The sequence below is a fragment of the Ambystoma mexicanum genome, chromosome 9, assembly GCF_040938575.1.
Source record: "Ambystoma mexicanum isolate Mex_15411 chromosome 9, UKY_AmexF1_1, whole genome shotgun sequence".
NCBI lineage: Eukaryota > Metazoa > Chordata > Amphibia > Caudata > Ambystomatidae > Ambystoma > Ambystoma mexicanum.
This window is the reverse complement of record NC_090931.1, coordinates 1,342,766,730-1,342,781,654: the sequence shown is the minus strand read 5'-3', so window position 1 is coordinate 1,342,781,654 and position 14,925 is coordinate 1,342,766,730. Positions and strand designations below refer to the sequence as shown.

At 48.4% G+C, this 14,925-nt stretch overlaps 1 protein-coding gene across 2 annotated transcripts in view; it reads left to right on the top strand.

Annotated features, from left to right (window-relative positions):
• PTPN4 (protein tyrosine phosphatase non-receptor type 4) overlaps window positions 1-14,925 on the top strand; it is a 2,055,941-nt gene that overhangs the window by 592,006 nt on the left and 1,449,010 nt on the right. For both annotated transcript variants that reach the window (XM_069616750.1, XM_069616749.1), the window contains one exon: window positions 5,195-5,258. In XM_069616750.1, the coding sequence (XP_069472851.1) occupies window positions 5,195-5,258 (64 nt within the window). The remainder of the gene's footprint in view (window positions 1-5,194; window positions 5,259-14,925) is intronic.

Below are 14,925 nucleotides of genomic sequence, written 5' to 3'. Positions count from 1 at the left end.
CACAAAAACACACTCTCATACACATTCCCTAATGACTAAAGTGAGAATCACATTTGAAAAAGAAATAAAAAATTCCCATAGCGATCACATTATTTAAGCGCTACAATATAAGTCTGTCATTGTCCCTGTTGACCTCTAATCTCTAACCCCATCACCTCACATTCCTAATGCACATGTGTTTGGAGGGTGTTCCATTTACAGCTCTACTCTAATGTTTTTTCCTTTGTGGAAAAACTAAGATTTTTTGGACTGGCCCTTTTCTCGCAGCAAATCACTCTGTGAAGAGTGCCATTTGTAGATGCAGCATTTTTTAAGATGACAAAAAGACTCTTCAAAATATTCACTAAATGTGCTCAGAGAAATATCTTGCAAGAGGACCCTCTTGAGGAGTGCACCAGCTACCTCTACCTGTCCCATAGTCCAAAATCTGGCACGGATTTTCCTGAAGATATAGGAAGGGAATGGGCAATGAGGGAACTTATGTTGAGTTGCTGCAACGTGATAGCCCTGACATGCCTGAGAGCACTGCCATGTCCATTTCTAACGGAGTCCTACCGCTCACAATTTCCTCATCTTATGTATTCTAGCGCCAGGGCCAGCTTACTTAGAATTTGTTTGGCCGCTCCTTGGCTCTGTTGCGCACCCCGTGCCAGATGTGTCGTCAAGGCCAGTATATATAAATCTGCCACGCCCCATGACCTCTGTTACTTTTTACCGCACACTCGTATGTTTCAGGAATGCAGATTAGCTTTTGCTCCGTCATGCCCAACCCTGCAAAAGCCTCTGGCTTAAAGCCCTGTTTGTATTTCAGGAAGCCGATACGATTCTCCGGCTCACAGAATTCACGCTTAATGCCTAGGTGACGGCCATAATCTTGAAGATTGTGGTTCCTGCCAATTTGTGCATCCGATGGACCTTCGGGAGCATGCTGCAAAATTGTACGCCTCCCACATGCCTGGTACCAAGGACCCCTTCCACGTCTTAAAGCCCTGAAACTAGGAGGCTTTTGGTGGGAAAATTACTCCTGTGGGGCTGAGGACTTCCCAGAGGAGTTCCATACAGAGGGAGATGACCTGATGGCGTTTGCTGTGGACCTACAGGGGACCAGCAGCCTGAGCACTTCACTGGATCTGGGTATCCTTCTAGCACGACTCTGGACAGACCTCCTGCTTTTTTTTTCAGATGGTGATGTGCTAAGGTGGCACCATCCAAGCCCAAAGTCAATATGAATTGACCAATATTCTGGGCATGGGTCTTCCATGTGAGACCCTGTTTCCTTTCAATTTGGGAGTGATGGCCCCTGCGTTGGTAGCCCGGGAGATGCTGGCTTTGATCATTGCAGTGGACCGGGACCTTGGAAAGAAGCATCACCCGGCTCCTTCGGATCCCAGGTTTCTCCTCCCCCATGCGTCACCAAAGAGTTTGGTGGTGCAGACCATGACGGCGGGCGGGCCTCAAAACAGTCTTGTTCCTCTTGTTGCCTCCAAACAGGGGAGAGCAAGAGACTGGGACACCTTGGAAAGTAGGGTGTTCGCGTGGGGCAGCCTCGCCCTGCGCGCCATTAATGTGCCCTTGCCAAGTACTCATTTGTGCTTTAGAGTGTTGTCAAGTGCGGCAGAAAACATGCCTGCAAATGTTATGGAAGAGGGCTTGAATGCCTTGGTGAAGGACAGCAAGGAGAACAGTCCTTTGGTGGCCAATTTTGTCAGTATTGAGAATCATTGTAGCAGATGCTTTGAACAGACGGACTGAAGCCTTCCGCAAGTGGGAGCTCTGTCGAGAAGTTTTGGAGGAGATGTCTTTTTTTAGGGGACTTCATTGGACTTCTTTGCTTCCTGTATGAACAGGAAGTATAACTTGTTCTGTTCGAGTTTCCCTCAGCAGGATGCTCTGGGGAATGCACTGACAGTTGAGTGGAACTTATATCTCCTCTGTGCTTCTTACGATCCCAGTAATTCTCCGAGTTCTCTGAAGACTGCCTAGATGACGTGCACCTGGAGCTTCTGGCTATGTCCATCTGCCCTCCCTGGTGCCTTTTGACTAGGGTGAACTTGCTTGCCCACTCAGGGGGGAGAGATTTTCTATTAATCTCAGCAGCCTGAACTGACATTCTGCTGAGGGGCTGAGGTATGAGGAATGGGACTTATCAGGTGATGTACTGGATGTTCACCTTTCTGCTCGTAGGCTGGCCTCCAAATCCACTTATGCTTGCAGGTGGCATACATTATCGGCTTGCTGTCGGGAGAGGGATCTGGACCCTTTCATCTGTTCTACCTTCTATGTTTTTATTAATTTCTTCCTCTGAATTGGCTAGCAGATTAGCACTGTGAGGGGTTAACTAGCCACCATTTCGGTCCATGAGAGGACTATTGTTTCACGATCCCTAGTGTTTTGCCGGCCATCACTTCTACAAGCCTGGTAAGTAAACATTTGCTAAACCACCCTACTTCGTATGTTTTTTAAGGAATAGCCGACTTTGAGATTAAGGCCATCCTTCCTTCCCAAGGTTGTCTGAATTTAATCTCTCTCCGATTTCCATCTTCCTGTGTTTTTCTCTGTGCCTCACTCACCCTTCTAAGACAGAGTGTCAATTCCATTGGCTGGCCCCTCTGTGGACCTTCAGCGACTACGTCCCTCTGGCAACTGATATCAGGAATGGTGACCAGATTTTTGTGGGTTATATTGGTTCTTGTCCTGGTAGGGATGTGACTAAATAGACCTGGTGCATCAGCCTTTGCATCTCACAATGCTACGATCTGGCTGGGAAGGAACTGCTTGAGGGTTTCACGGCTCATTCAACCAGATGCCTAGGCTGTGACGGGAGGGTCCTTCCGTTAGCCAAACGTTGGGTATGTGTGCTTCGCTGCACACATCTGCCAAACATTACTACCTGGATTCCCTGTCGGGGCACTACACTTGCTTTGGTCGAACAGTCCTCCAGAGTTTTCTTTTGTAGTATGGTGTTTTCTCAATCTTTTCCCGATTTATGTACTGCTGGAATAGGTTTGAGAAATGTTTGGGAGGAAGGAATCCATTAGAAGAACAAGTTACACACCTGCAGATAATGTTCTTTCTGATGGATGTGCCTCCCACAGATTCGTCACTGCCCTCCTAACTTTCCCCTCTTGGCCGAAACCTGGTACACTTCATATGTTCTGCGGTCAATCAACGTCTGAGTGATATGAAAAAAGGCGGTACTGAGGTCATAGGGACTGGTGGCTGTGTACATATTGGCTCAGATGTCATCCAGCATGGGGTGCGCTCCCTAGTGATGAGAACTATTCTCTGATGCTGAAGATACATTATGTAAGATGAGGTCCAGGTAGAGCAGAGGCGTGCTGAAACGAGACCCTTAGCAAGTGGATAGTACCCTGGGAGCTGAGTCAATCGCCAGCAGCAGGTGGATGTGGTACTAGTGAGTGGTTGGAAAGTTGGCCTGACACTTCAGTGATCCGTTAAGCCACCGTGTGATGGGTAAATGAGGAATAGCTGGCTCGACCAATGCAAGGCCACCCTCCATGTCAGCTGCAGGGTGGGCTAATTGCAATGGGAAGTTGTTGGAACCCCTTTTGGTAAGGCTGAGGTATTAAGGGCAAGAGTTTGGGAATTGCAAGAGCTGGTTATTGAACGTATAGCAATCATCTGGGTGTTATATATCTAAGACTGTGTTGTGGTTGGAGAAGCTGGGGATGAAAAATATGCCTGTGAGAGGAAGACTCCTGACACTTTTTCCAATCCTATTAATTCAGATCATTCTAAAAGTGGAAATTGTGCCCTGTTGTGTATGAATCCTACTCCTTGTAGATTTTCATATGAACTGGGAATCCTGAGACTGCATGGTACATAGAGAACCTGGAGGAGACAAGTATTCCACAAAGTAAAAACTGGACATTATCATTTGACACATCCACATACTGTTGAATTAGACCAATCACAAGTACAGAATTCCTGTTCTGTTATAGATAAAACCTGAGACCATATAGGCATTCATCCCAAACACTTCCTATTGGTAAATGGTGAGTTTAAACCATTACCTCTTGAGTCATTTGTTTTGTCGATCTACCACAGCCCATATGCCTACACGTCAGACTCGCTATAGCAGCTACTTCAGCTTAGCGTAGATCTTACAACTCAGTGACAGTAACCTCTACACTACAGAATAAGGAGGCCATAAAATAGCATAGTCTGCAAGATTGCTTAAACTAAGTCCCTCATCCTCCGAGTTATCTAGCATGGCAAGAATCCTGCTCACTAGGTATGTTGGCGACCAGTTGGAAAGAATGGAGAATCTGCTGTCCTGCCTGAATAAAAGCAGAAAGAGACGTAAGATGTTTTGCATGACAGCAGTCTTGCCTCAAAGCATGCAATTATGGTAATCCCTGGATATTGCAAATACTGGCTTTTGCAATGGGCAAGTACTTGAGACAGTTGTGGCCAGGGTTCACGGATTATAAGTCTGATACAAAGGCAGTGCTGTTTGACTTACCATCAATGGAGATCAGCTTTTTAAAAGAAAATGTAGACATGGCGCTGGCAGGTGTCGAGACTGACGCGGCTAGATGTCCAGGAGTGATCATGCAATGCTGTCCATACTCAATTTCTGTGTTTTCTAATGACTCTTTGAATAGGCTGACCATACCCTCTCTCCCAATGGACTTTCACTTTAAAATCCATGATGAAGAAAAGATGTACAAGTGAGTGCAATTTGCTCAATGGAGCAACTTTCTATACCCATAGTAGTTGGTATTCCAGCCTTCAGACAGTCACCCCCTCTAAGCCTCCTCCCTCTTTCTGTGATGGCTGGTATAGAATATGACATGCATATTTAGACCCTCTGAGTAGCTTAAGCCAGCACATACACACCACTCTCAAAATCCCTTCTTATGAATTCCTACTGGGCTAGGTATGTTTCACTCACTTTCCTGTCTATAGCAAGTGAAAGTAGGGACTACTATAGTACTATTTATTGCACAGCGGAAGTCCTGCTCTTTCCAGCTCTGTTGATTGTACACCATAGAGAGCAGAGATTTTCTTTGACGGGCATTGCAGGGCGAAATATAATTGAAGCCATCACTAAATAGCAGGTTATTGTCTTCAAAGTCTACTTTGTGGGGTTTTAAAGACTAGCATTCTGTCATCAGTCCAAAGTTATGTTAACCCTTTATGCATTTCTTTTTTTTTTTCTCATGTGCAGGTTGAAGATTGTCAAAATATCTTTCAAGTGTAAACAGTTTTTTATTCAACTTAGGAAAGACGTGGTGAGTGCCATCCTATGACAAACAAACTGAGTTAAATATCCACCAGGAATTGCAGCGTTTTATATAAATAGTTATTATGTGCGTTATGCTTTGATGGTTTTGATTGTATAGCATGGTTAAATCATAATTTTGTGTTGACTCATTTTTACTTTGCCTTATTTTTATGTTAAATAATGGATGCAACCTGGTAAGGAGTTGTATTTTAAGCAATTACATTCATGCACTCAGGCATGGTAACTATGTATTTTACAGCACAGAGAAATCTGTACATATGCTGATACTGCCTGAAGGCAAGAATACTGGTCTTAAAAACGTATTTTTACTTTGTTCATTAATGCAACCCATTTTATTAATAATAACCAACATCTTAAACATAAATGATATACTTTCAACCTGCTACCTGAGTGGGGGCATAGAATGTAGACCAAGCTAAAAACATAATCACTTATTTCTTCTGAAGCTTTCCCAGTGTGTCAAAATCAACAACTGAAACTTGCCCCGTTTTGTTCATACTAGATCCAACTAATAACCAGAAACAGGTTGTGGTACAAGTTCTGGCAGCGGACACCACTCCTTCATCTATTAAGGTACCAACTACGGGTTTCGAAATTGCCAAGAGCATAGAGCTATTTAGCCCCTGGTTATAGACCAGGGAGCCTGGTTAGCTTGAAACCAGCAGCTACCTTTGACTCCACAGGCAAGGTGTGCTATACAAACATAACTATGTGATATTAACTGTGAGGGTTAGGGAATATGTATAAAAAGAAACAAATTACTCACCTAAGGGACATTTGAAGCATATTTCATAATCTATAATAGAAAAAAAGGTAGTTTGCATCTTGCGCACAAGATTGATTCGCTGCGCACTAGCTCCCGTTTCCCCAGAGGTAGCTCCTACCTATCTGGTGATGCCTGATAACCACGAGCACATTTTTGCTCCTGGTCAACGAGTCCTAATTGTGACACCTGAACTACAGTGAGGCTCATGGGCCTTAGAAATACAGAGACCACTTTATTTTCCAACCGAATCTGAAACTTATCCCTGAAGCCGCTCACATGGAGGTGTTTTTAGGTAGTTTTGGTAGGCCTGGACCCAATAAATCCGACCATTATTGATCTCAGTAACAGGGGCAGGGCACACCCGACCGGCTTAAGGGGCTGCCATAGTCTGTCTCCTCCTCTCCCCCCCCAGCCACCACCCTTGATTAATCTTCATAGATCCGACCCAAAGGTTCTGGAAAGAAATCCTAGCACAAATTAAAGACCTAGATGGAATTACACACATAGCGTCATCGCTGTTTGTCCTCTGTGGGATTGCAAATAAAATTGAGGATTACAAGTTGTGAGCCACATGGCACACTGTGTGGTACTGGCAGCACAATGCTTTGTAGTTACTCATTGGAAGAGCCCGGAAATACCCTTTAAGAAGGAATGGCTAGTCTGGGACATTAGTATGGAAAGACTTGCCTGTATGCTGGATTGGAAGAGGGTCCACATAGAGGTGATATGGCTACCTTTCCTGAAAATATATCAAATTTCTAATAAACGGATATTATGTTTGAAGGTCTGAGCTCAATACCATCCTACGATTCTGCTAATTGCTCATTGAGAATGGTCCGTCATTGGGGGAAGGAGGTGATTCTTCTTACAAAGGACAATGTTAACTAGCTTATTTGATATGACTGTTAAGTGTTTACTCTATATACATGTTCAAGCAATAATTCACTACAATGTCATTTAAAAATGTTTTAGCACAAAAGGACAGTTGCCTAACAAACCCCAAAAAGCCGTTTTTATTGGTGCAACATTATCTAAATTACAAAAGGAACAGCACTGCTTTCAGCCACATATGGTCATTTTGTTAAACGCTTAATTGTACTGTTGATTTAAAAATGGCTGGTGTGGTTTCTAACCATTTATAGTGGACATCCTTGCATGAAGCCCAGGACCAATGGGTTGCCCAATATCGTTGCAGGGATCAACATAAAGATCCTGTGAGACCTACACAAGGGGAGTAGGGGGAGTGTGAGAGAGGGAGAGAGATGGCTGAGCCCCTAATCACAAAAACCCAAGACATCCTGTCCTCTCTGTTCTACGCCACAGCATACACCGGAGCCTCGCCCCCCCCCCCCTCTCCTCCTCTTACCCTCTCCTCTCTCACCCTCTCCTCTCTCACCCATCTTACCTGATGAGGTCACCAGACAAGTCCGGTCTATGAAGGCCTCATCCAAACAAGTGGACCCATGCCCCTCAAAAACCATTAAGGACAATATTGACACCCTCGCCCCAGCCTTGACTGATCTCTGCAATCTCTCCTTTTCCACTGAAGTTCTCCCAACTGCCCTTAAGCACTCCCTTGTGCACCCTCTACTCAAGAAACCCTCTGCCGACCCCTCCATTCCGCCAAACTACCGTCCTATCTCCATCACTCCATTCTTGGGCAAACTCCTGGAGTAGTTGGCTTTCACTCAGCTGACCCTCCACACTGAATCCATTGACTGCTTCCATGACCATCAGTCTGGCTTTGGAGCATCCAGAGGCACGGAAACTGCGCTTCTGAACATCCTTGAAGACCTGCTCTCAAATCTTGACACTAACACTCCCTCTGTCCTCATTTTCCTTGACCGCTCTTCTGCCTTTGACACGGTTAACCACAACATCCTGATTGCACGTCTCCGTGACACCCTGGGAATCACAGGTCAGGCTCTGGCGTGGTTCGTCTCCTTTCTCTCCGACCGCCCATCCCAGGTGGAACTCTGAGCCTTTCTCTCAACTATTTCTCTCTCAACCTGTGGCGTTCCCCAGGGCTCTAACCTCTCCCCCTGGTTCTTCAACATCTGTATGGTTGCCTTGGCACGTGTGATTGCCACATTCACCTCTAACTTCCAATTTTACGCGGATGATACGCAACTTTCTCCAGCATTGGATCTTTCATGGATTCACATGCTTAGAATATTCCCCGTCGTCAGACTGGGAACCCTCGGTACACATATATATAGTCATTTCCAATAGGAAAAACTTCTGCCCTATCCCCGTCTGCGTCCTCTACGGGGCCGCCCACGTACGCCCCGTTGGACGTGATGGTATATAAGCCCCGCCCCCGCGGGTCCCTTCAGATTTCAACCGTCTCCAAAGATAGTGGGATCTCCTCGTGTATTTTCTTCAAATACTTATCGATTGTTTCTAACTCCTGCGAGTTGGTCTGTTTGGTCCGCTTCCAACTCCTACGAGTTTTGTTAGTTAATCTGACAATAATGTCGGGTAAGCCTCTTTTCCGCCCGTGTGCCACGTGCGGTCTAAAGAAGGTTTATTAAGGGGATGGCCACCTTGACTGCATCTACTGCCTTCACCCCCACCACTCGGCGGACCAATGTGATATCTGCAAGGGGTTTTCCCAAAAAACCCTGAAGGACCGGAATCGGCGACTGGTCTCGTGGCTGAACGACGGCGCTGGAGCGTACCCTCAATCGGAGGTAGGATCGGTGCGCAGTATCGCCTCAGCGAAAACATCAGAAGCCTCCCGACGCTCACATCCGTCGGAACCTCCGGCCAAAAAATCACGGCCTACGGGGAAGGACGTGCCTCGAAGTCATTCCTCTAAGGCCTCATCGAAAGAATCGACGAAGAAATCATCTTCCTCTTCTTCTTCGTCGAAGAAAGACAAGGACAGGCCAAAGTCCTCCTCGAGCGATCAGAAAAGATCAGCTACGAGTAGAGAGGCGGATAAACACAGGGAGAGCTCCGCGAAGGCGGGACCGCCTAAGCCACCTGCAGGCCTTCCGTCGACGACGACGATGGCGACGATCCAAGTGCCCACTCCGTCACAGTCCCCCGCCTTTCAAACGGGCTCATCGTCGACGACGATTCCCTCGTCGACGGAGTTCCAGGCCTGGAGGCCAGAGACGTTCGACATGGGGCTACCCGACACACTGCTACAAGAACAGCCAGTTTCGATCGCCTCCAAAGTGGACGACGGCTTCAGAATAGTGAGCCCGGAAGACCTGGGGCTACGGCCCAGATTTCCTTCTGGTGCAACCTGCTCTCAAGTTTTCACCCAGCCTCCAAACGCCCAGGCTACTCTCTCCATGGAGGTACTTTCCTCCTTACACTCGCTCTTGAAGTCCCTGGACGAAAGGCTCCCGCCTGCTCCGACGACTCCCCTCGTCGACGAGCCCGGACCTTCACACCGCCCGACTAGATCGGTCGTGGGCCCAACTGCTCCAACAGTCCAGGAAGAAGGTGAGCTCTCGGACTCCCTCTCTGAACAGGGGTCAGCTTCTAATATCTCCCTCTCGCCGTCGAGAGACCCGTCATGGGTTTCGGATGTGGAGGTGGATCCTCCGAAAAGTCCCATTCACCCATCTCCACCGGACGACATAGGGGCCTTCCATTCCATGATGGAAAAAGCCTGCAAGGAGTTCGGTTTGACCCAACAGGAAGAAAAGAAGGACTGCTTCCTCTTTGACCACATGGGCAAGAATAGGCGTTCCGTTTTTTCGATACCGATACTGGACCACGTATGGAAAGAGGGCGTCCAAACCATGCGGCATCCATTCTCGGAACCTGCGGTCAAAGGCCGTGTAGAGAAAAAATTTAAAGTTCCAGATTCGACGCCAAAATGCCTCTCTGCGCAACCCACGCCTGACTCGGTGGTATCGGCGGCGGCGACGAGAAAGGCAAAGGCCCAGCATAAGTGCTCTACCCCGCCGGACTCCGAAGCTAGACGCCAAGACGCTTTCGGTAAGAAGATCCTGTCAGTGGGAGCGTCAACAGTGAAAGCAGCGAACTCCCTGGCAATCATGGCCAGGTATGACAGGGAGATGTGGCACAAACTGGCACCCATTTTGGACCACCTCCCCGAAGAACACAGAAAATCAGCTATGTCCCTGGTTCGTGAAGGAGAAGAAGCCTCGAACCATGCTATCAACATAGCGGTGGACCTGGCAGACTCGGGGTTCAAACAAATTAACAATGGAGTGGTTCTACGACGCCAGGCCTGGCTCAAATGCACCAACTTTAGACCCGAGGTGCAATATAAGGTCGTCGACATGCCTTTCGAAGGTGACCACCTGTTTGGCGAAAAGGTGGATGAGGCCTTGAAAGGAATGAAGGAGGACTCTGAGACGGCGCGCTCGCTGGGCTCCCTCCAAAGCGGTAAGCCCTTTCGTTCCTTTCGCCCCTTTAGAGGAGCTACGGGAAACGCACGATTTGCGGGATCCAGGGATAGAGCATTCGGGAGGTCTTCATATCCGTCCCAAGGTTATAGACGCGCCTCACAGTCCTCGACCCGACGCAGAAATTTCCAGGCCTCTAAGAGACGTCCCACGTACTCGTCATCGACGGGAAAACAAAAAGATCAACAATGACGTTCTAGGAGGGAGAGTGTCAAGTTGCGTCGAGGAATGGGAGTCTATTACGACAGATCGGTGGGTTCTGGACACGGTGAGACTGGGACATTCCCTAAGATTCAAATCCAGACCTCCAAAACGTCCACCGATATGCCTGTCTCAACCACACCTAAGCGTCTTGCGTCGAGAGGTTGCGCTCATGCTAAAAAAAGGTGCCATCGAGTTAGTACCTGCCTCACAGAGAGGCTTAGGGGTTTACTCACGCTGCTTCGTAGTAAAGAAACCAAACGGGAAGTGGCGCCCCATCCTCGACCTACGGGACCTCAACAAAACCCTGCTGAGTCAAAAGTTCAAGATGCTTACTCTACAGGAGGTAATCAGATCGGTCCAAAAGAACGATTTCCTAGCGTCTCTGGACCTCCAAGATGCGTATTTTCACATTCCGGTGCGCACTCACCACAGGAGGTTCCTGAGGTTCCTAGTCGGCCAAACACACTACCAATTTACTGTGCTCCCTTTCGTCCTGAAGTCCTCCCCAAGAACCTTTACAAAGTGCCTAGCACCCGTAGCAGCCTGGCTGCGGAAGGAAGGACATCACGTTTACCCGTACCTCGACGACTGGCTCGTGAGGGGATCCTCCCCAGCGTCTACCAACGACAGCCTATTGACCACCCTGCGACTGCTACAGCGTCTGGGATTTGCAGTGAACTACGAAAAGTCTTCACTAAAGCCCTCGAAGAGCTTGAAGTTCCTAGGTGCTCAATTCGACACCCACACGGGACTAGTGAAACCATCCCGGGAAAGGTTGTTGAAAATCAAACACCTGACAAGCCAACTTCGTTTACAGAGAAGGTTGTCAGCAAGAAAATATGCGGCTCTCCTCGGCTCCATGGCATCGTGCATCCACCTAGTCGCGAACTGCCGGTTGTTCATGAGACCTCTACAGGAGTTCCTATCAGACAGATGGAAGCAGGCCACAGGCCGCTGGTCGGACAAGATAATAGTCGACGACGAACGAGTTATCAAAGCCATCCGATGGTGGAAAGTGGCGCGCAACCTGGACAGAGGGGTCCCCTTGCAGGAGCCGGAATTTCAGAACACCATCATTACAGATGCCTCTCTGTCGGGCTGGGGAGCACACATGTCACGTCACCAAACCCAAGGCAGGTGGTCGTCGACCGAATCTCGCCTACATATCAACGTCCTGGAGCTAAGAGCGGTGAGATGGGCCCTGAAATCTTTCCTCCCACACATCAAGGGGTCAAAAGTAAGAGTGCTCACGGACAATACGACAGCTATGTTCTACCTGATAAAACAGGGTGGCACCAGATCCAGGACCCTCTCGAAGGAAGCTCAAAAGATCTGGCATTGGGCTTTAAAACACCACATCTCCCTAGTAGCATACCACCTACCGGGAGCGAAGAATTTACAGGCGGATTCCCTGAGCAGGACGATGTCACAAATACACGAGTGGGAGCTGGACTCCACTCAACTCGGGGAAATCTTCGAAAGATGGGGGACCCCGTCGATCGATCTCTTCGCCACGGAAAGAAACCGAAAATGTGCTCAGTTCGCGAGCAGATGGCCCCAAACAGACTCCCTGGGGGAAGCGTTCTCGTTTCCGTGGACAGGCAAGTTCCTCTACGCCTTCCCTCCATTTCCCCTCATACGGAGGACGATCCAGGGGATCCACAGGTACAATTGCCGGGTCATCCTAGTGGCCCCGCGCTGGCCGAGGCAACCATGGTTCTCAGACCTCCTTCATCTGTCGCTGGATCAGCCGATACCATTCAGGAAAGTACCGAACCTCCTGTCCAGGGACGAGGGGACCGTGTGGCACCACAATCCGGACAGCCTGAGCTTAACTGCATGGCTCCTGACTTCTCGGAGTTTGGGAACCTAAAAGTCTCGACTGATTGCCGAAGGATTCTGCAGGCGGCCAGAGCCCCGTCCACTAACAAATCATATGCAAGCAAATGGAAAAGGTTTTGTATATGGTGTCAAACACAACAAAATATACAACCTTTGGAAGTAACTCCGGAGCAAATCCTCCCGTATCTTCTTCATCTTGCGGAAAGCGGACTGTCATCATCGTCAATCAAAGTACACCTGGCGGCTGTTTCAAGATTTACCAGAAGAAGACAGTCCCCTCCACTATTCAGTGACAGGCTAGTGAAGCATTTCATGAAGGGTCTGTTTAGAACCTTCCCTCCGGAAAAACGGTTCCCACCGTCGTGGAGTCTGAACACGGTTCTAGCTGCCTTAATGAAGCCTCCCTTTGAGCCAATGTCCTCTTCATCTCTACAATTTCTATCTTGGAAACTCGCGTTCCTAGTTGCCATCACTTCGGCTAGAAGAATGTCGGAACTACAGGCACTGGTCATAGACCCTCCATATCTGAGGTTCTTTAAGGACAAAGTTATTTTATCAACTAACCCTTCATTCATCCCAAAAGTACCGTCGGTCTATCATAAGCACTCGACCCTGGTACTCCCTACTTTCTTTGCATCTCCTTCGTCGACGGCGGAGAAGGCCCTTCACACTCTGGACGTCAAAAGGGCACTAAAATTTTACCTACAAAAAACGCAAGATATCAGAACCACCAGACAGCTATTCGTTGCCTACGGCCCCTCGGCTAGGGGTAAGGCTATCTCCAAACAAGGTCTGGCTCGCTGGGTCTCCTCGGCGATTACCCTGTGTCATTCCAAGGCCGGGAGACCTCTACTACATCGTCCCAGAGCCCATTCCACGAGATCGACATCTTCCTCCGTGGCTCTATGGGCAGGAATTCCGCTGACGGACATCTGCCAGGCGGCGGCATGGTCTGTTCCGCACACGTTTACGCGCCACTACTGCCTGGAAAAGCAGCACGCGGATGAGGTACAAATGGGAAGGGCAGTGCTTCGCCACCTTTTTCAATGAGGTAAGCCAAAAGTTTCAAGTAAAATGCTGCCTATTATTATTATTTGGCCTCAGCTGGTTTTTTCTGAGTGTATACATGCAGGTGCATAGTTTATTGACCTAAACATAAGTGGTTGGGTAGATATGTGCGCAAGGGGTGCATACTGAGTCATATGACATAGTATTGTATGGCGAAAACCCGTTTCGTATCAGTATAATAAGTTGTTGCTTACATACATGGTGTAAACGGTAGTGTTTGGGGGTGTCTCTACGACTGTAAGTTACATTGCACTCTCACCTCCTTCTTGATGTTACTGCTTTACAATCTATTCTAAGCATGTGAATCCATGAAAGATCCAATGCTGGAGAAGGGAGTAGTTTCTTACCTGTAACTCCATTTCTCCAGCATTGGTATCTTTCATGGATTCACATGCGCCCTCCGGCCTCCCCGGACTGCAATGTGGAAGATTGGTATGCAAGCAAGTTTTCCCCCCGTTATCTTGGAGGGGTCGAAATCTGAAGGGACCCGCGGGGGCGGGGCTTATATACCATCACGTCCAACGGGGCGTACGTGGGCGGCCCCGTAGAGGACGCAGACGGGGATAGGGCAGAAGTTTTTCCTATTGGAAATGACTATATATATGTGTACCGAGGGTTCCCAGTCTGACGACGGGGAATATTCTAAGCATGTGAATCCATGAAAGATACCAATGCTGGAGAAATGGAGTTACAGGTAAGAAACTACTCCCTTCTTTCAGGCTGCCCTCAGCTGACTCATCCACCTCGCTCATATCTGACTGACTGTCCGCTATTCAGTTATGCTGTGCTGCAAAAGACCTCTGCCTCAACACCAGTAAGACTGAGATCGTTCCCATTGGGACCCCAGCTCCCGCCTTCCCACTGTCACTCTGGCCGGCCTCCCTTGCCTCTGCGCCTGCAACCACCTGCGAGGCAAAAAACCTTGGGGTCATCTTCGACTCCACTCTCTCCTCGCACATCTGACATCTCTAAAAAATCTAACTATCAGCTACACCTCCTCGGAGGTACTCTTTCTTGTCTCACTTTTCCCCCAGCGGGTCAATGTTTTCATGACCCTTGGTTCTCTCGAGGCTAGATTACTGCAACAACCTCTTCCTCAACCTCCCTTCTTGGGCCCTGTGCCCTCTGTAACTCATCCAGAACAGAACCGCAAAACCTATCCTTGACCTCAAGCACAGGGACCGCATCTCTCCGGCACTGAAATCTCTGCATTGGCTCCCTGTGGCTGCAAGGATCAAGTTCCTTTGCATTGTCCACAAGGCTTTTTGGGGTCTGGGACCGACCTACCTGCAACGCTGCCTACCTAAATAGTGTCCCTCACGAGCCCTCCGCTCATCTGCCTCCAACCTTCTGCGGGTGAGCCGGTTCTCCAAGCAGGG